The sequence below is a fragment of the Oryx dammah genome, unplaced genomic scaffold (assembly GCF_014754425.2).
Source record: "Oryx dammah isolate SB20612 unplaced genomic scaffold, SCBI_Odam_1.1 HiC_scaffold_5, whole genome shotgun sequence".
Classification (NCBI taxonomy): Eukaryota; Metazoa; Chordata; class Mammalia; order Artiodactyla; family Bovidae; genus Oryx; species Oryx dammah.
The window spans coordinates 96,001,712-96,023,630 of NW_024070189.1; the positions used below are offsets into that span (position 1 = coordinate 96,001,712).

A 21,919-nucleotide genomic window follows, 5' to 3' on the forward strand; every position below is an offset into this window, starting at 1 on the left:
TCATTTGCCTCGAGATGTATCCACAGTTTGTTCTTCATCTTTGCTGTTCAACGGTTTGATCATATGCATCTGAGCATGGTTTGAGTTTTTCCTTTGAGTTTCTCCTCTTTGGGATTTTATAAAATTTCCTGAATCTGAAAATGTATGTTTTAAAGAAGTTTGGGAACATTTCAGCCACCGTGGCTTCAACGTTTTCACTTTGCTGTCCAGCAGAAATTCACACAACATTGTAAATAACTGTACTTCAGCTTGAAACTGTTGATTAAAAAATAAAATGCACTCTTCAACGATGGTTATTGACAAAGAAGGAGGGGTCACTTTCATGGGGGGAGCAGTCTTGACCACTCAGTAGCCGCACATTCTCTCCTGATGAAGTCAGAGACTATGGGAGGTCTCTGCTTCTGGGGGTGGTCGAGTGACTTTGCTTCTCTTCTTCCCACAGAAGTATCTAATAGCTGTTTATCTTTAGACACATCAGGCTGAAAAGAGTTGAGGTTCATTTTCCAGCTAAAATTATCCTTCCGGTATGGAGGCCCCTCGCCTTCTCTAAGTCTGGCTGGATGCAAGGGTGACAAGGGTTGGCTATCTTAAGCCTGACTCACTGGATGCTGAGGCTAAGCTGACATCTCTGGACCCACCATTCACAGCCATCCCAGCCAGGGGTCATAATGACGCTCTCTCTCCCTTCCCACTGCAGGCATGAGCCCTTCTCTGGTGCCTTTCACCCTCAACTTCACCATCACCAACCTGAACTACACAGAGGACATGAGTCCCCCAGGATCTGCGTTATTCAGCACCATGGAAAGGATCTTGAATCGCCTGGTGAAAACCCCTCCAGTGCCTACCCACGTCCTGCCCAGACCCTTGAGCATCATATGCTCACTTCCCTTTCTTTCATCCCTAGCTCAAACCCTTGTTCCAGAATAGCAGTATTGGACTCCTGTATTCTGGCTGCCGACTGACCTTGCTCAGGTGAGAACGCCAGAGTAGACACCCAGGTAATGCAGGAAAGAGGGTGGGGTGATGACCAAGACCTAGACCCTCACGTCTTACACCCACTATCCCAGGGACAGCTGACCACCAGCTCTCACCCTGCCTCACACTGTGTTTCTGACCAGAAAATGCAAAATCCTCTTAGATTCTCCTTCCCAGGAGAGAAGGTAGAACTTTTCAGAAAGACCTTTCTTCTGGAACTCATCAAGGAGGAAACAAATAATCATGTCAGCTTCACCACTAGAGAGCAGTAGTTTTCAACTAAGAGTGATTTCACTCCCAGAGAATATCTGGCAATATCTGGAGACATTTTAAAAATCATTTTACTTATTTATTTATTTTTTGGCTGTGCCGGGTCTTCGTTGTTTTGTGCAGGCTTTTCTCTAGTTGCGGTGAGGGGGGGCAACTCTCTAATGGTTGTGCAAAGGCTTCTCATTGCAGTGGCTTCTCTTGTTGTGGAGCACAGGCTCTGTGTGCAAGGGTTGCAGTAGTTGCAACTCAGGCTCAGTAGTTATGGTTCTTGGGCTCTAGAGCACGGGCTCAGCAGTTGTAGCCCACGGGTTTAGGTGGCCCGCAATAGGTGAAATCTTTCCAAAACAGGGATCAAACCCATGTCCCCTGCATTGGCAGGCAGATTCTTATCCATTGCACCACTAGAGGAGTCCAAGACATTTTTCTGGTTGTCACAGTTCAAGAGTGGAGGTTACTACTGGGGGTATCTAGTGAATGAGGCCAGGGATGCTGTTAAATATCCTACGATGCACAGGACAGTCTCCCAAGGCAAAGAATTACCTGACCTGAAATGTTCATGGTGCCAAGGTTAAGAAAGCTTCCTGTAGAGGGTTCGTCATTATATCTATGCATGCAATACATTATTCACAATCTTTTTAAATAATTGTATTTATTTATTTTTGGCTATGCTGGATCTTTGTTGCTATGTATGGGCTTTCTCTGGTTGTGGCAAGTGGGGGCTACTCTCTAGAGCACAGCCTCAGTAGTTGTGGTGCACGGACTTAGTTGCTTCACGGCATGTGGAATCTTACTGTATCAGGGATCAAACGAACCTTGTCTCCTGCATTAGCAGGCAGATTCCTTACCCCTGATCCACCAGCGAAGCCTTACAGTGTTTTATATATTCAAGCACTGAGAGTAAATTCAGCATGTGGAAAACTCCATGTGTATACTCAGGGTACCCTACTCCCTTGTGTGACATCTGCCGGTCACTGACCTTTTGTCAGAGAATGAAATGCCCCCAGCTCCGAAGATAGTCACCCTTGCCCTCCAGACATGATTCTAGGTCTTCCCATTTCCACTGATTCCAGTGATCCACTGAGATATTTTTGGCTCTGCGATACAATCCCCCATCCCACCTCCACCCTAGACTGGCAGCTTGACCTCACTGTTTCTTTCAAAAAACTCTTGTCTCTCTCATCGCAGGGTCCATTCACCAAGAACACTGGCCCTATTAATATGTAGTAAACTTAGCTGCCTTTTATTGAGCTGAGTGCTAAGTACTATGAGGTCTATACTATTACCTCATTCAATGAATGAAAAAAACTTAGCCACAGAAAGTTTGAGAGACTTAGCCAGAGTCACTCAGCAGTTGAGTTGGCAAGGCTGGAATTTGAGGAATTTGACATTGCCTTTTGTAACCTTGTTGAACCTTCAGATTCCTTCGTTCCAACCCTTCTGTCCTGCTTTTGTTGTTACGGTGTGTGATGCCTTGTTTTGAGTGCCAGCTTAGCACAAATATCAGCATGTCTAGATGCTACATCCACTGTGTTCAGGGTCCTTGGCTGGCATAGTCATTTCCAATTCTCCCTCAACACCAAAACCATTCCAGTTTTCCCTTCTCAGTTCCTTCCCTCAGTGAGGCTTTCCAGAGCCCTTTTCTGGAATTCCCACCTCCTTATGCCTGTGTCCTACCTTACCCAGGCCTGAAAAAAACAGAAAAGCCACTGGAGTTGATGCTGTCTGTACTCACCGACCTAACCCCATGGGCGTTAAACTAGACCGAGAGAGGTTGTACCAGGAACTGAGCCATGAGACTCATGGTGTCACCCAGCTGGGACCCTTCACTTTGGACAAGGACAGCCTCTATGTCAATGGTGAGCATCTTTTTTTTTTTTTTTAGAAGACAAACCAATGTAATATTCCATCTAAATAATGTTAACATATTTTAAAGGTTTTTTGTTTTAATGCATATCAGCTATTTCCAAAAGTGTTAGCTTTCTTAGCTTGTTATTGTTATTTTAGTTGCTAAGTTGTGCCAGACTCTTTGCAACCCCATGGACTATATGTAGCCTGCCAGGCTCCTCTGTCCATAGTATTTCCCAGGCAAGAATATTGGAGTGGGTTTCCACTTCCTCCTCCAGGGATCTTCCCAACCCAGGGATCAAACCCTCATCTCCTGCATTGGCAGGATTCTTTACCACTGAGCCACCTGGGAAGCCCTTCTTAGGTTTTTATGAATAGTTCTAAGTGGGCTTCCCTGCTAGCTTAGCTGGTAAAGGATCTTCCTGCAATGCAGGAGACCCTGGTTCAATTCCTGGGTCAGGAAGATCAACTGGAGAAGACCCACTCCAGTATTCTTGGGCTTCCCTGGTGGTTCAGCTGGTAAAGAATCTGCCTGCAATGTGGGAGACCTGGGTTCGATTCCTGGGTTGGGAAGATCCCCTGGAGAAGGGAAAGGCTACCCCTTCCAGTATTCTGGCCTGGAGAATTCCACAGACTGTATAGTCCATGGGGTTGAAAAGAGTCGGACACGACTGAGTAGCTCTAAGGTAAAGGATGGTGTGAAAGAACGAATGGAACTCCACAGGTTTGGGATAAAATCAGTCTTGTGACTTAGGATAATTTATTTAATCCCTCGAAGCCTCAGTTTCTTTGTCAGTAAAATTGAGATAAAGGTTTCATATAGAGGGATTAAATTTTGCACACAGAAAATTTCCAATTAAACACTTATGCAAAAAAAGGAGGGAAGATGGATAAATCAGAAGTCTGGAGTTAACATACACATACTACTATATAAAAAATAGAAAGTCATCAAGGACCCACTGTATAGCCCAGTGAATTCCACTCAATACTCTATAATGACCCACATGGGAAAAGAATCTAAGAAAGAGTGGAGATATATGTGTGTGTGTGTGTGTGTGTGTGTGTGTGTGTGTGTAACTGAATCACCCCCACTGCACACCCAAAACTGACACAACATTGCAAATCAACTACACTCATATGGGTTTCCCTGGTGGCTCAGCTGTCTACCTGCAGTGTGGGAGACCTGGGTTCGATTCCTGGGTTGAGAAGATCCCCTGGAGAAGGAAAAGGCTATCCACTCCAGTATTCTGGCCTGGAGAATTCCATGGACTGTATAGTCCATGGGGTCACAAAGAGTCGGACATGACTGAGCGAGCGACTTCACATTTTCACACCAATATAAAATAAAAATTTAAAAATGCCTTATACATACACATAGATCATTTATGGGTTGCCTTTGCATTTTAACTGTATGCCATGAGTCCTGCCATTTAATGATCGAAACTCTAGAAAGAATCATTTTCTCCATCTTAGACATAATAGAGGACAGACATTCATCAAATGCTTTCACTGTCAGAGATGGGCAAAATCTGAGTGTCCTTTTTGTAACCACATGTTGAAGCTGATACTCTGCCCTCCCAGAAGGGATGGGATTCTCCAGTTTTCCACAGGACCCATCCTGTGTATCATTTCCCACTTGAGCAATCTCTCTTGATGACTCAAGAAAGCCCATGGGCTATTCCTGCATTCCAGGACTTTCATTTATAAACTTGTCTGAGGCACAGAACCTTTCTCCAGATGATGAGACTTAGAACTTCCATTCCCAGTGCAAGGGTCCCAAGTTTGATCCCTGATCAGGAAACTTCCCAGGTGGCTCAGATGCTAAAGAAACTGCCTGCAGTGCAGGAGACCCAGCTTCCATCTCTGGACTGGGAAGATCCCCTGGAGAAGGAAATGGCAACCCACTCCAGTATTCTTGCCTGGAGAATCCCATGGACAGTGGAGCCTGGCTGGCTACAGTCCATGAGAATTGCAAAGAGTTGGGCACAACAGAGCAACTAACTCTGCTCCTAACAGGGAACTTCCTCCCACATGCTACAACTAAGACCTGGTGCAACCAAATAAATAAATTAAAAAAAAAGAAGAAGATGAAAGATACTATCAATCTGCCTGTAGCCAATGGGGACCCAAGAGTCTGGCCATTCATCTTCCCCCTGGCAATATCTCAAAATCTCCTCTAGAAAAGCACGAATTTAGAGCCCGTGTTCTAGAAATGTCAGTGTATTTATCTTCCCAAATAAATTGCAAGGGCTCCCCTTGTGGCTAAGTGGTAAAGAATCCACCTGCCAAGGCAGGAGATGCAGGTTTCATCTCTATCCAGAAGATCCTTTGGAGCAGGAAATGCCAACTAACCCTCATATTCTAGCCTGGGAAATCCCACGGACAGAGGAGCTTGGCGGACTACAGTCCATGGGGTTGCAAAGAGTTGGACGTGACTTAGTGACTAAAACACACAGTAAATTGTGAACCCATGAAGACATATATTGGATCTTTGATTCCTCAGCCTGGTGATCTATAGTCCATGGGGTCACAAGCCTTTTAAGAACAAGATACAGTTATTCCTCCATCATAACTGTTGCTTTGCAACTTGAAGTCTCAGTTGAGGGTGGGGGTTGTTGGTCCTTGAGCTCTATCTCGGCCATCTCTTTCCTGCTTGCATCCCAATCCTGTCTCCATTTCTCATTGCAGGTTACACCCAATGGACGTCAGCCTCCACCCCCAGTGGTGAGTACTCAAGACCTTGATAACTGTGTGCTCCAGGCCCCTGGTGGACAGACACTGATCCCCTCCTTCCAGAGCCTCAGGGAGCAGAGATATGGGAGGACCTGGGTGTCTCATCCGATGCCCGCTACATACAGTGGCTCCAATTAGATCGGAAAGATGCACGTGGTGGCATCCATGCCCCACTTAGAATCCCTATTCTCACTCCAGACCATTTCTCCTCAGCTGCTGGGACCTCCTCACCCTTCCCAGGGACCTCCATGGTGCCAACCCACTTCCCTAGCTCCACAGGTAGGTGACTTCTTTCTCCAGATCTTTCTGTTGCTGTGTGTGCTTAGTCACTCAGTCGTGTCCGACTCTTTGCGACCCCATGGACTGCAGCCCGCCAGGCTCCTCTGTCCATGGGATTCTCCAGGCAAGAAGACTGGAGTGGGTGACCATGGCTTCCTCCAGGGATTTTCCCACCCTACGGATCGAACCCAGGTCTCTCACATTGCAAGTGAGTTCTTTACTGTCTGAGCCACTAGGGAAGCCCCCAGATTCTTCTAGGAAGCCTCAAAGCTAGGACCCATGGGTTTCAGAGACAAGCTGCCATGAAACAATGAAAACTACCATGGGCTGCCCCTGCACTGCTCTAAATTCCTCAGGCGCATGGAATATGAATTCTTCATCCATCCAGTTCTGTTGACCATGGGTAATTTATGTATCCTCTCAGTGCCTCAGTTTCCTCATCTGCCAAGTAAGAATAATAATACTTGGTAGTCATTGTGAAAGTGAAATGAAAATGTGAGTAAATCAACTATATGCCAATTAAAATGTCAACATATGGCAAAACCAATACAGTATTGTAAAGCAAAATAAAGTAAAAATTAAAATTAAAAAAGTAAAAATTAAAAAAGAAACAAAAAAATAAAAGAAAAGAAAAAGAAAGAAAATCTGCATAAAACACCTACCACAGGGAGTACCAAGGATTTTAGTGTAACAAATCTTTATTGGATATGTGTTCTGTGCTAGGCAGAGGGAATAAGATTTTAGTCCCTCGCCCCCTCCACCAAGGGCTTCCCTTGTGACGGACGGTAAAGAATCTGCCTGCAATTCAGGAAACCTGGGTTTGATCCCGGGGTCAGGAGGCTCCCCTGGAGAAGGAAATAGCTACCCACTCTAGTATTCTTGCCTGGAGGATCCCAAGGACAGAGGAGCCTGGAGGACTACAGTCCCTGGGGTCTCAAACAGTCAGACATGACAAATAACAATCTTTCCCACTCGAACCCTTGGCAACTACTAATCTGTTTTCCATCTCTATAATTTTGTTATTTCGAGAATGTTATATAAGTACATGTAACCTTTGAAGATTGGCTCCTATCATTTGGCATAATATACTTGAAATGTGTTGACTCTTTTAACAGTCACTTAACCTTCATAATTTCTCTACAATGCATAATCATCCCCATTTAACAGATAAAGAAATAGAGATAGGCAGACAAGTTAAGTAACGTGCCTCTGGTCACATGACTGGCGAGGGGGCTGAGAGAATTTACTATAGAACTGATATAATTTACTATTTAAATTTTTTTAATTTATCATTTTTAAGTGTTTATTCACAATATTGTACAGTCATCACCACCATCCATTTCCAGAAAATTTGCAGCATCCCAAACAGAAACTCGAAACCCATTAAACATTAAATCCCCTTAACCCCATGCCCAGCCCTGGTATCCTCTATTCTCTCTTCTGCCTCTGTGAATTTACCTAATCTAGGTAACTTTATGTGAGGGGAATCATATAGTATTTGCCTTTTCATGTTTGATTTATTTCACTTAGCATAATGTTTTTAAGATTCATCCATGTTGTAGAAGTATTAGAAGTTCGTTCCTTTTATCAGTTCAGTTCAGTTCAGTTGCTCAGTCGTGTCCGACTCTTTGCAACTCCATAGACTGCAGCACGCCAGGCCCCCCTGTCCATCACCAACTCCCAGAGCTTGCTCAAACTCATGTCCATTGAGTCGGTGATGCCATCCAACCATCTCATCTTTTGTCATACCCTTCTCCTCCCACCTTCAATCTTTCCCAGCATCAGGGTCTTTTCCAATGAGTCAGTTCTTCATATCAGATGGCCAAATTATTGGAGTTTCAGCTTCAGTATCAGTCCTTCCAATGAATATTCAGGACTGATTTCCTTTAGGATGGATTGATTGGATCTCCTTTCAGTCCAAGGAACTCAAAAGAGTTTTCTCCAACAGCACAGCTCAAAAGCATCAATTCTTTGGTGCTCAGCTTTCTTTATAGTCCAACTCTCACATCCATACATGACTACTGGAAAAACTATAGCTTTGACTAGACAGACGTTTGTTGGCAAAGTAATGTCTCCGCTTTTTAATATGCTGTCTAGGTTGGTCATAGCTTTCCTTCCAAGGAGCAAGTGTCTTTTAATTTCATGGCTGCAGTCACCATTTGTAGTGATTTTGGAGCCCAAAACAATAAAGTCTGTCACTGTTTCCATTGTTTCCCCATTTATTTGCCATGAAGTGATGGGACTGGATGCCGTGATCTTAGTTTTCTTAATGTTGAGTTTTAAGCCAGCTTTTTCATTCTCCTCTTTCACTTTCATCAAGATGCTCTTTAGTTCTTAGCTTTCTTCCATAAGAGTTGTGTCATCTGCATATCTGAGGTTATTGATATTTCTCCCAGCAGTCTTGATTCCAGCTTATGCTTCATCCAGCCCAGCGTTTCACATGATGTACTCAGCATATAAGTTAAATAAGCAGGGTGACAATATACAGCCTTGACGTACTCCTTTTCCTATTTGGAACCAATCTGTTGTTCCATGTCCAGTTCTAACTGTTACTTCCTGACCTGCATATAGGTTTCTCAGGAGGCAGGTCAGGTGGTCTGGTATTCCCATCTCTTTAAGAATTTTCCACAGTTTATTGTGATCCACACGGTCAGAGGCTTTGGCATAGTCAGTAAAGCAGAAACAGATGTTCTTCTGGAACTCTCTTGCCTTTTCAACGATCCAACAGATGTTGGCAATTTGATCTTTGGTCCCTCTGCCTTTTCTAAATCCAGCTTGAATATCTGGAAGTTCTCGGTTCACATACTGTTGAAGCCTCACTTGGAGAATTTTGAGCATTACTTTGCTAGCATGTGAGATAAGTACAGTTGTGCGGTAGTTTGAGCATTCTTTGGCATTGCCCTTCTTTGGGATTGGAATGAAAATCTGACCTTTTCCAGTCTTGTGGCCACTGCTGAGTTTCCCAAATTTGCTGGCATATTGAGTGCAGTACTGTAACAGCGTCATCTTTTAGGATTTGAAATAGCTCAACTGGAATTCCATCACCTCCACTAGCTTTGTTCATAATGATTCTTCCTAAGGCCCACTTGCCTTCACATTCCAGGATGTCTGGCTCTAGGTGAGTGATCACACCATCATGGTTATCTGGGTCATGAAGCTCTTTTCTGTAGAAGTTCTTCTGTGTATTCTTGCCACCTCTTCTTACTATCTTCTGCTTCTGTTAGGTCCATACCATTTCTGTCCTTTATTGTGCCCATCTTTGTTTCCCTCTATCTCTTTGCATTGATCACTGAGGAAGGCTTTCTTGTCTCTCTGTGCTATTCTTTGGAACTTTGCATTCAAATGGGTATATCTTTCCTTTTCTCCTTTGCCTTTGGCTTCTCTTCTTTCCTCAGCTATTTGTAAGGCCTCCTCAGACAACCATTTTGCCTTTTTGCATTTCTTTTTCTTGGGGATGGTCTTGATCACTGCCTCTTGTACAATGTCATGAACCTCCATCCACAGTTCTTCAGGAACTCTGTCTCTCAGATCTAATCCCTTGAATCTATTTGTCACTTCCACTGTATAATCGTAAGAGATTTGATTTAGGTTATACCTGAATGGTCTAGTGGTTTTTCCCTACTTTCTTAAATTTAAGTCTGAATTTGGCAATAAAGAGTTCATGATCTGAGCCACGTCAGCTCCTGGTCTTTTTTTTTTTTGCTGACTGTATAGAGCTTCTCCATCTTTTCAGTATTGACCATCTAGTGATGTCCATGTGTAGAGTCATCTCTTGTGTTGTTGGAAGAGGGTGTTTGCTATGACCAGTGCATTCTCTTGACAAAGCTCTGTTAGCCTTTGCCCTGCTTCATTTTGTACTTCAAGGCCAGATTTGCCTGTTACTCCAGATATAGCTGAATACTATTCCATTGTATATACCACATTTTCTTTATCCATTCATCTGTTAATGGATACTTAGGTTTCTTCCACCTTTTGGCTACTGTAAATGCTGCTGCTGTGAACATTTGTTTTCAAGTCTCCAAGTCCCTGTTTTCACTTCTTTGGGTGTACATACCTAGGAGCCAATTAACTTTATGAGGAACCACCAAACTGTTCTCTATAGCAACTCCACCAGCATTTCCACCAACAATGCATGAGAATTAAATTTCTCCATATCCTCACCAACAGTATCTTTTTTTTTTTAACATGGCATGGCTTGCAGAATCTTAGTTCCCTAACCAGGAATTGAACCTGGGCCCTCAGCAGTGAAAGACTAGGTGGAGTCTTAACCGCTGGACTATCAGGGAATTCCCAACGCTTCTTTTTCTTTCTTTTTTTAACAAATAATAGCCATCCTAATGAATGTGCACCCTACTGCATTTAACAGCCTTTTGCTTTGCTCCTTATTTAGCCTTCTGTCTCTGGTCCTATGGTGGCCTGCCAGCTGGGAATTTTTGCTTCCTCAGATCTGGGCCCTCCATTTCTGTCCCTGGAAGTTATCTTAGAGCTCAGCCCAGGTCTGACTCAGGAGTGGTCTTTTTCCTTCCCCTGCTGCACCAGGAGTCCCTCTTCTGATGCCTTTCACCCTCAACTTCACCATCACCAACCTAACCTTCGAGGAGGACATGCAGCGCCCCGGCTCCTGGAAATTCAACGCCACCGAGTTGATCCTGCAGGGTCTGGTGAGAGCCCCGCCCATCAATGCCAGCCTCACCCACTAACACTAGTCCCACCCACTTTGCCCCAGCTCCGCCCACTAGTGCCAGCCCCACCCACCCAACCTATTAGTCCGCCTATGTCCCAGCTCCTCCTGGCCTCTCTCAGCGGTTCCTTCTCAACTCCCCTCTCCTTTTTAATAGCTCAAACACATGTTCAAGAATAGCAGCAGTCTGGGATTCCTCTATTGGGGCTGCAGACTAGCCTTGCTCAGGTAAGACCCTCCCCAACAACACAGCCAACAGGTTAATGGGACCATAATCTACCAGCTCCCTGACTTCACTCATGCTTAGCATGACTACTGTTCATGGATACTAAGTATTAACAACAACAATAACACCAGCAACTAACAAGTGCTAAGACCCAAGGCAGTGTGCTGTTACTTTATATTTAATCATCAGTCCTCTCCATAGACTCAGGTAGCAAGAACAAAAGGAGAAACTGAGGCTCAGAGGGATTAAGTAATTTGTGAAGGTCACACAGAACAACCCCAGCGTTTCAGGTTCTAGAGCCAAACTCCTAGCCCTTCAACAGCACTGCCCCCACTGCCCTCATTACGTCCTTGCAAGGTGTGTGCTCAGTCCCTCAGTCGTGTCTGACTCTTTGCGACCCCATGGACTCTAGCCTGCCAGGCTCTCTCTCCATGGGATTTTTCAGGCAAGAATATTGGAGGGGTTGCCATTTTCTACTCCAGGGGATCTTCCCCACCCAGGGATTGAACCTGCACCTCTTATGTCTACTGCACTGGCAGGAGACATAAGAAAGAACCTTCTTTATCACTAGTGCCACCTGAGAAGCCCAGTATATGTTATATTATATATGGTGTAGGTATAGTAATTACATGTGCGTGCGTGAGTGCTAAGTCACTTCAGTTGTATCTGACTCTTTGCAACCCCATAGACTGTAGCCCACCAGGCTCCTCTGTCTGTGGGATTATCCAGGCAAGAATACTGGAGTAGGTTGACATGTCCTTCTCAGGGAATAATTACCTATAGGAATGTGATATTAAGATTTATACAGTTTTCACACAACAGTAAGATACCAATTCTATTCAAATTCCCATAGACTATATACTGGGAGACACTGGAACATACCCAGGGAGATGAAACAATATGCAAAAATTTCATAGCCTAAAGGTATTGAAATCATACAGAGTCTGTTCTCTTATCACTGTGGAATTATGTCAGAAATCAATATCCGAAGATATTTGAAAATAACCCAAATATTTTCAAGTGCAATGTGACATTTACCAAGAGAGATCTTTGACTTAGCCAGTGAAAGTCTCAGTAAAATTAAAAGACTGAAAAAAACATGGAGGATGATCCCAGAAGTTTTCTTGTTAATTCAGGTTTCTGAGGTTTCTACCTTAGGGGTGGCAAAGAGAGGGAGGGCAGGATGGACAGATGGAAAGCTAGTTGGACCAACCATATGGAGGTTTTTACACAGGCCTGAGAAGGACGGCGCAGCCACCAGAGTGGACGCCATCTGCTTGCATCGCCCTGACCCCAAAGGCCCTGGATTGGACAGAGAGCAGCTGTACTGGGAGTTGAGCCACCTGACCCATGGCGTCACCCTGCTGGGCCCCTACACCCTGGACAGGGACAGTCTCTACGTCAATGGTGAGCAGCTCAGACTTGAGGTCACACTCCCTGTCTTGCCCTTAGAGGCTTGGCTGTGTGCTCTGGGTGTGTTGATTCAGATCTTGGCTTCACGGTTTCTTCTTTTTTAAAAAGAAAATATATTTATCTATTGCCTATGCTGGGTGTTCTTTGCTGTGTGGGCTTTCTCGAGTCGAGTTGAGTGCGGGCTGCTCTCTAGCTGAGGCTTCTCATTGCGGTGGCTTCTCTTGCTGCAGAGCACAGGCTCTAGGGCCCACAGGCTCAGTAGTTGCGGCACTCAGGCTCAGGAGTTGCGGCTCCCAGGCTTTAGAGCACAGGCTCAATAGCTGTGGTGCACAGGTTTAGTTGCTCCAAAACACGTGGGATCTTCCCGGACCAGAGGTCGAACCCATGTCCCCTGCACTGGCAGGTGAATTCTGTATCCCTGAGACACCAAGGAAGCCCCTCATGATTTCTTTTTAATCTTGAACCGACTCCACCCTCAAGGCCTTCTCTCCTGATGAGAGGATGCTCATGGGGAATCCTTGATGGCTTCTACCCCCTGAGGCCCCTTTTATTGCAGCAAAGTATCCTTGACTCATATTGGGTCCCCACATCTCCCTTAACCCTGACGCACTAACTCCTCCTCCCCACCTTTCACTATACCATGAGCTACACTCAGGACCTCCTCCTGGTTCCTCGCGGGGCTCACTGCAGACCGTGTGCCCTGGGCTCATGACACACATTCCTCCTATCGGGTATGGGGAGGGTTTGAGCTTGTCTCAAACTAGCCTGCACCTTTGGTTTGTTCCCTCATTCACAGCATTTCTGGAGATACATTGAGGGATCAGACACTCAGAGAGGATGAGGGGAAGAGATGGCAGAGGGATAGACAACAGATGACCTGATTCAGAGAGTTCCCCTGGGACTGTCCTGCTGATCCAATGGTTTAGACTTCACCTTCTAATGCAGGGTGTGAGGGTTCAGCCCCTGGTCAAGGAGCTAAGATCCTGCATGCCTTGTGGCCAAAAAGCCAAAACGTTAAACAGAAACAATTCTATAACAAATTCAATTAAAGACTTTAAAAATGGTCCACATAAAAAAATCTATTAAAAATATCTCTGTTTTCATTGCATCCTCTAAGGTTTGTCTATACAGTCTGCACTTTGAAGGTGCACCATGAACACTACTTAAATAAATCGCTGTTATAGTGACTGGGTCACTAAGTCATGTTCACCTTTTTTGCAACCCCATGGACTGTAGCCTTCCAGGCTCCTCTGTCCATGGGATTTCCCAAGCAAGAATACTGGAATGGTTTGCCATTTTCTTCTCCAGGGGATCCTCCTGACCCAGGGATTGAACCTATATCTCCTGCTTGGCAGGCAGATTCTTTACCAATGGGTATTAAATAAATTAAATCTATTAAATAAATAGATTCATAGAAACTCAAAGGGCCCCAGATTCTTGCCACTCCCACCCCCCCTCCATCCTTATACCTTCACCTTTTGTCTCCTTCTCTTTCTGCAGGCTATACCCATCAGGCCCTGAGCTCCACCCCCAGCAGTGAGTAGTAATTTGTGGGCCCTAATGTTCCATTGCTTTGGGGCCCATCTTTCCCCCCTGTTATCCTTAGTCCGTGTACCCAGAGGTGGAAGGTACCGGGAAATCTCTGGACTTTCCCTACTTTCACTCTCCAGCCGGGAAAAAGACAAGCCCAGCACAGCCCTTAGGCTGAACAGGAAAAGGATCTTAAGGTTCCATGATGGGCCCTCCTTGATTAGAGAAGCCCTCTCTTCTGCTGTATTTGCCTAACTGTGTTTTCTTCTCAGTTGCCACGACCTCTACCATCTTCCCAGCGACTTCTATGGCCCCTGTCTCAATCTCTACAGGTAGGAGCTTCCTCTCTGCACTGTTTTCCTGCAAAGATCTTGGGCATTTGGTCATTGGAGAACATCATACTCATTCATTCATTCATTTGATAAGTATTTATTTAGCACTTACTATATAAAAGGCCCTGGTGATACAGCAACAAAGAGAATAGAAAGGGCTAGTCTTAGATGGGCTTCCAACACGAAAGACAGAGACTAAACATGTGAATGTACAAGTAAATATTGAATTATAATTAGCATTATCATGGGTGAGATTTGGTGGTGAGAAGGGTTGGTTCTTTCTCTCAGGGAATTCAGTTTTTATTTCCAGAAAAGAAAGGAATAGCATGAGCTACAAGTATAGCTGTCTCACAGATCCTGATCAGGGACTTAGGCAGACTCTGGCTCGATCAGAGGCCAGCTTCCCATTCCTGGCCTCCAACTGGCCCAGAGTAGATTTCAATACCACCCATTGACCCAACTGAGGGTGTGTGTGTGTGTGTGTGTGTGTGTGTGTGTGTGTGTATGTGTGTGTATACACACATCTTCTTTATCCACTGCTAAAAGAGGAAGGAAAGTTATGATCAACCTAGAGAGCATATTAAAAAGCAGAGACATTACTTTGTCAACAAAGGTCCATCTAGTCAAGGCTATGGTTTTTCCAGTAGTCATGTAAGGAAGTGACAGTTGGACTAGAAAGAAAGCTGAGGGCCAAAGAATTGATGTTTTTGAACTGTGGTGTTGGAGAAGACTCTTGAGAGTCCCTTGGACTGCAAGGAGATCCAACTAGTCCATCCTAAAGGAGATCAGTCCTGGGTGTTCATTGGAAGGACTGGTGTTAAAGCTGAAACTCCAATACTTTGGCCACCTGATGCAAAGAGCTGACTCATTGGAAAAGACCCTGATGCTGGGAAAGATTGAAGGCAGGAGGAGAAGGGGACAACAGAGGATGAGATGGTTGGATGGCATCACTGACTCAATGGACATGGGTTTGGGTGGACTCCAGGAGTTGGTGATGGACAGGGAGTCCTGGCGTGCTGCGGTTCATGGGGTCACAAAGAGTCAGCCACAACTGAGCGACTGAACTGAACTGAACTGAAAAGAGACACATTTTTATAACTAGAACCACCACCAATGCCACTATTTCTTTACAGTTGTACCATTCTCAATTTCATTTCTGGTGTCTTTTTCCTCAGCTGCCGAGACCTCCACATTCTTCCCGTGTCTTCTCTGGTTCCATCCTCCAAGCCTACAGATAGGAAGGCTCTTACTGGTACCCAAGCCATTTTTACAAAATCATTCCCACCAGATCACTTCTTCCTTCATTGCATACCTTCCCTGAGTGAACACATCCATTTCCATGGATCTTAAGGGCCATCTGGCTGCTTAGGGTCCAGTTGTTCAGAATCTAAACCCTGATCCAGCCCCAACCACGCTGCAGCTCCTGACCCTGGGTCCACCCAGCTGCCAGACATCACACAACCTCTTGGTCTCTGACCCTTCACATCATCATCCTCTCCCAAACTTGTTCCTTCTCCCCATCACCAAAGGCACATGGGACATGAGTGCCAACTTAAGCCCTCCCTCTTGCTCACCACCCACATCCGTCCATCACAAAATCATCTCCTTTCGGAATGTCTTGAGTCTTTCCTTTCCCTGCATCTGCATTGCTTAATCTTTATTTGGGCCACCAGCATGTGGACTACTGCAGTAGTTTCCACACTGGCTTCCTAGTTTTCCCCACAGCAGCACAGTGTCCCTCCCAGTGAGCCTCTATCCATATAATTCCTCAATTTTATTTACTTATTTTTGGCTGTGCTGGGCCTTCCTTGCCACTTGCAGGCTTGATCTAGTTGCAGCGAGCAGGGGCTCCTCTCTAGTTGCAGTGCACAGGCTTCTCACTGTAGTGGCTTCTGTTGTGGAACACGGACTTCAGGTGCTCGGGCTTCGGTAGTTGCAGCAGACAGGCTCAGTAGTTGAGGCGCATGGGCTTATTTGCTCTGTGGCACGTGGAATCTTCCTGGGCAAGTGATCAAACTCCTGTCCCCTGCATTGACAGGTGGACTTTTAACCACTGGACCACCAGGGGAGCCCTAATTCCTCTCTTGTGGACAGTCTTTGGATGGCCCCATCTGGTCTACAAATCGAGTCCAGACCCTTGTCCCGCATAGCCACTTGCCTCAGTTTTCTGGGCTCAGAGGATCCCTCCAGTCCCTCATCTACACTCCCCCATGGCCAATGCACTTCATTCTGAGTGTAATTGTTCTCCCCTCCTGCCAGGACTATAGCCACGCTGCTCTCTCTGCTTAACACTTGCTCTGTTCCTATTCACCTAACTCTTACTCATAGGTTTGGTTACACTTTAAATGATGCTTCCTCTAAGAATCTTTCCTCAGTCACTGGCTGGGTGCCCATCCTGGAATTGCACACCATCCCCCACCCCCACCTTCCCCTGCAGCATAATGACCTGCTCACTCCACAGGCCACGTTGAGAGACTTTGCCCTATTCATCTTTTTTTTAATATTTGATTTATTTGGCTGCATCAAGTCTTAGTTGTAGCATGTGAACTCTCAGTTGTGGCACACCAGATCTAGTTTCCTGACCAGGGATTGAACCCGGTCCCCCTGCATTGGTAGTGTGGAATCTCAATGACGAGACCACTAGAGAAGTCCCATGCCCACTAGGGAAGTCCCATGCCCTATTCATCTATGGACATGCAGAGTCCAGCACAGAACCTCACACACACTAGGTATTCAATAAGTGCTCACGGAATAAATGAATGAAGGTTCCTGATGTCTTGGCAATTCCAGAATGTTCTCTCCTTCAGCTTGAGAAGCCTACAGCTTTCCTTAATTTGCTTCTGGTGCCTTGAGTAGAGTTCCCTCTACTGTACAGTTGGTTCTCATTAATTATCTATTTTATGTGCAGTAGTGTATATATGGGCTTCCCAGGTGGCCCTAGAGGTAAAGAACCCACATGCCAATGAGGGAGATGTAAGAGATGTGGGTTTGATCCCTGGGTCAGGAAGATCTCCTGGAGGAGGGCATGGCAACCCACTCCAGTATTCTTACATGGAGAATCCCATGAACAGAGGATTCTTGTGGGCTACGGCCCATAGGGTCTCAAAGAATTAGACACGACTGAAGCAACTTAGCACACACAGTGTGTATGTCAGTCCCAGTCTCCCAGGAAAACTTGGCCATGACTGTGGCCCAAACTGGACATCCTTCTCTTCCTCCCCCGCTGCAGCCACTGACCTTCACCTGGTGTCCTTCACCCTGAACTTCACCGTCACCAACATGCACTACACGGAGGACATGGGGCGCCCATCTTCTCTGAAGTTCAGCGCCACTGAAAGGATCTTACAGCACCAAGTGAGAGCCCTTGGACGGCCTCTGTTAGGTCCACCTTGTCCCTGTGTATCCTCTCATCCCTTCGGCTCACCTCCCTCTCTTTCCCCACCAGCTCAGGGTCTTGCTCAGTAAGACCAGTGTTGGCCCCCTCTATGCTGGCTGCAGGCTGGAGTTGCTCAGGTGAGACTCCCCCAGATGGAATGATTCATCCAGTCAGTGGTCCCCTCTTGCACTGGGCGCTGGACTCAGTGGCTAGGCATGTCCCTGGAAGTACTGAGCTCCAGTGCCCACCATGACCCCTCATGCCTTCTTCATGCCCAGATGGTGCTATGCTCGATGCTTGGAAACAAGGCATCATGTTGTTATTTACAGAATCTGTATGATATTTTGTTTCAAATGAAAGCTCTCCTTAGCGAAGAAGTAGGGTAATCAGTGCAAATTCCTGTCTGCAAATTCCTTTTTTAAAAGAAATCGATTTATTTATGCTTTCATTTATTTTTGGTGGTGCTGGGTCTGTGTTGCTGCGCGGGCTTTCCCTAGTTGTGGCTAGCTACTCTCCGGTTGTGGTGCACGCTTCCCTCTGTGGTGACTTCTCAGGCTCTAGGGTGCGCTGACTTCAGCTCTTGTGGCACACAGGCTTTGTTGCTCTGCAGCACATGAGATCTTCCGAGACCATGGATCAAACCCATGGCCCCTGCACTGGCAGGCAGATTCTTAACCACTGGATCACCAGAGAAGCCCCTCTTTTTTTTTTTTTTTTTTTGGTCACATTGCATGCATGATTTTAGTTCCTCCACCAGAGACTGAACCCAAGCAGGGCAGTGGAAGCACCAAGTCCTAACCCCTGGACCACCAGGGAATGCCCCTGCAACTAATTAAAATGTTTTCTGTCCTGAGTTGCTAGGGACTGGTCTCAGATGAAAGACACTTAGGAGAACCCCTGCAGGCTTCCAAGCTAATGCCTTCAGCATCTCCCTTAGCCTCCTCCCTTTCATACCTAGACAGACTCCTCCTTAGTACTCCATGTTCCTACATCTTTTCTTCTCTAGGCCTGAAAAGAGGGGAGCAGCCACTGGAGTGAATGTAGTCTGCAGCCTCCACTCTGACCCTGCAAGACCCGCACTGAACAAACAGCAGTTGTACTGGGAACTGAGCCGTGAGACAGATGGCATCACCCAACTGGGCTCCTTCAGTCTGGACAGAAATAGCCTCTATGTGAATGGTGAGGGTCCGTGGTCTCGCAAGAGGAGGGGGACTTGAGTTGCCATTGTTTTCATTCTTCTAAAGGGCTCTCTGATCCATCTTTTTCTCCTGGTCTGGGTTGTCTTCATTATGATGAGGTAATAACTTGGTTCTGCCCAATCTTGTTGCCTGCTTGCTTCTTCTTGAACATCCCTCCACCACCTCTTCTTCTCTGCTTTCCTCACATAGGTCCCTAAATCCACCCTCTTCTTTAATCTTTTTTTTTATGTATAATATTTTTTATTTTATTTTTTGTATGAAAGTGAAAGTGTCTGTCGTTCAGTCATGTCCGACTCTTTGCAACTCCATGGACTGCAGGCTCCTCTGTCCATGGAATTCTCCAGGCAAGAATACTGGAGTGGGTTGCCATTCCCTTCTTCAGGGGATCTTCCAGACCCAGGGATCAAACCCAGGTCTCCTGCATTGCAGGCAGATTCTTTACCGTCTGAGCCACTACTTTTGCTTAATTTTATTGTTCTAATAGCAATAATGACATTAATCCATTAAAATGCTTCAAATTCTCAATAGCACGTTTTCATTTTTTCCTTGAAATAAGTTCCTTCATTTTTTTTTAAATTGGGGTTTCCCTGGTGGTTCAGTGATAAAAAATCTGCCTGCCAGTGCAGGAAGTACAGGAGAGAGGCTTCAATCCCTGGGTCAGGAAGATTCCCTGGAGAAGGGAATGGCAACGGACTTCAGTATTCTCACCTGTAAAATCCCATAGAGGCCTGGCACATCCCAGAGGGGCCTGGAAGGCTGTAAAATCCTGGAGGGGCCTGGCAGGCTACAGTCCATGGGGTCACAAAGAGTCAGACATAACTGAGCATGCGTGCACGTAATTGCTTTACAATGTTGTGTTAGTTTCTGCTGTACAACAATGTGAATCAGCTATAAGTATATATACCCCTCCTCCTTCCTGAGGCTCCCACCCTGCCCCCATCCCACCCATCTAGGTCATCACAGAGCACTGAGTTGAACTCCCTGTGCTATACAGTGGCTTCCCAGTTCAGTTCAGTTGCTCAGTCATGTCCGACTCTTTGCAACACTGTGGGCTGCAGCGTTCCAGGCTTCCCTATCCATCGCCAACTCTCGGAGCTTGCTAGCTAGCTATTTCACACATAGCAGAGTATATAACAGCGGAGCCTGGTGGGCTGCTGTCTATGGGGTCGCACAGAGTCGGACTCGGCTGAAGCGACTTAGCAGCAGCAGCAGCAGCAGCAGAGTATATAAGGGCTTCCCAGGTGGCGCTAGTGGTAAAGAACCTGCCTGCCAGTGCAGAAGACATAAGAGATGTGGGTTCAATCCCTGAGTCAGGAAGATCTCCTGGAGGAGGGCATGGCAACCCACTCCAGTACTCTTGCCTGGAGAATCCCATGGGCAGAGGAACCTGGTGGGCTACAGTCCATGTAGGGTCACACAGAGTCAGATGCGACTGAAGCAACTCAACACACACACACAGTGTATAGGCGTCGATGCTAATCTCCCAATTCATCCCACCCTGTCCTTCCCTGCTGTGTCCATGTGTCCTTTCTCTATGTCTCTGTCTCTATTCCTGCCCTGCAAATAGGTTTATCAGGGCCATTTGCTAGACTCCCCATATATGCATTTATATACAATATTTGTTTTTCTCTTTTTGACTTACTTAACTCTGTATGACAGTCTGAAAGAGACGAACACCATCTATCCCTTAATCTTTTATGTTCACCCCAGCGCTGATTCAGCTTCTCTCATCTTCTCTCCACAGGTTACACCTATGCAGCCCTGGCCACCACCACCACCAGTGAGTATGCCTTGCCTGGATTTCCTGGCCCGCCTCCACTTTGCGATTGGAAAGTAGTTTTTCTTCTTCACCCTCTGTCCTCCATGAGGGAAGCTTCTGGAAGGTCCCTACCTCATCCCTTCTCTCTCTCCTGGATCCTGGTGGGAAGTTCCCACCCAGGAGGTTTTAGACACATTTGTGTTCTCCCACCCGGCTTCCTTGGTGGCTCAGCAGCGAAGAATCTACCCACAATGCAGGACTCGTGAATTCAATCCCTGGGTCAGAAATATCCCCTGGAGAAGGAAATGGCAACCCACTCTAGTGTTCTTTGCTGGAGAATTCCACGGACAGAGGAGCCTGGTGGGTTACAGTCCATGGGGTCACATGACTGAGTGATTGAAAAACAACGTTATCCCACTATATTCGGACCTTCATATGGCTTGCATTTTAATTCTCCTAAAACCATGCCCTTGGCACTCTTTTTAAAATATTTTACTTATTTATGTGACTGCTTCGGATGCTGGTTATGGCATGCAGGATCTTTAGTTGTGGCATTCAGGAGCTTTTTTTAAGTTGCATATGCAGGATCGTTTTTTAGTTGCTGCACGCAGACTCCTAGTTTTGGCATGTGAGATCTTAGTTCCCTGACAAGGGCTCAAACCCAGGTCCCACGCATTGGGAATTTTAGCCACGGGACCACCAGGGAGGTCTCTGGTCACCTTCTGAGGAACTGAGACTGGGGCTTCAACATATGAATGGGGGAACAATTCATTAAAGTATATACACTCTATACCTTAATTTTCCATGCAGTCATGTGATTTTGCTCCATTTTACAGTGAGGAAACTCAGACTCAGAATACCAAGCTACACAGCAGACAAACAGGAAAACCAAGAGTTCATGCAATGCCAAAACTCATGTTGTCACTTCTTGCTATTTATAGTGAGTTTATCTCGAAAGACATGCTGATTTTTGGTGCACACCTATTATGTTCTAGTTCATGGACCAGACATAATAGGTGTTCACTGAAATGCATTCCCAGCAAATCCTGCAATGAGAACCCTGTAGGTTTTCAAGAATCTACCGCCCTTGTCTTTCTCAGTCACTAAGTCACGTCTAGCTTTTTGTGCCCCGTGGACTGTAGCCCCCCAGCCTCCTCTGTCCATGAGACTTTGCCGGCAAGAACACCAGAGTGGATGGTCATTTTCTCCTCCAGGGGATCTTCCCAACCCAGGGATCAAACCCGCGTCTCCTGCATCCCCTGCATGGAAGGCAGATTCTTTACCATTAGCGTATCAGGGAA

General features: G+C 46.0%; 1 protein-coding gene across 1 annotated transcript in view; it reads left to right on the top strand.

Annotated features, from left to right (window-relative positions):
* The window catches only part of LOC120864601 (mucin-16-like), a 109,588-nt gene that overhangs the window by 61,254 nt on the left and 26,415 nt on the right, over nt 1-21,919 (top strand). Inside the window, 14 exon segments of the mRNA XM_040241643.1 lie at nt 698-822; nt 905-972; nt 2,929-3,101; nt 5,779-5,814; nt 6,037-6,102; nt 10,642-10,763; nt 10,941-11,011; nt 12,244-12,416; nt 13,923-13,958; nt 14,225-14,395; nt 17,514-17,638; nt 17,730-17,797; nt 18,667-18,839; nt 20,604-20,639. Of these exon segments, the coding sequence (XP_040097577.1) occupies nt 698-822; nt 905-972; nt 2,929-3,101; nt 5,779-5,814; nt 6,037-6,102; nt 10,642-10,763; nt 10,941-11,011; nt 12,244-12,416; nt 13,923-13,958; nt 14,225-14,395; nt 17,514-17,638; nt 17,730-17,797; nt 18,667-18,839; nt 20,604-20,639 (1,443 nt within the window).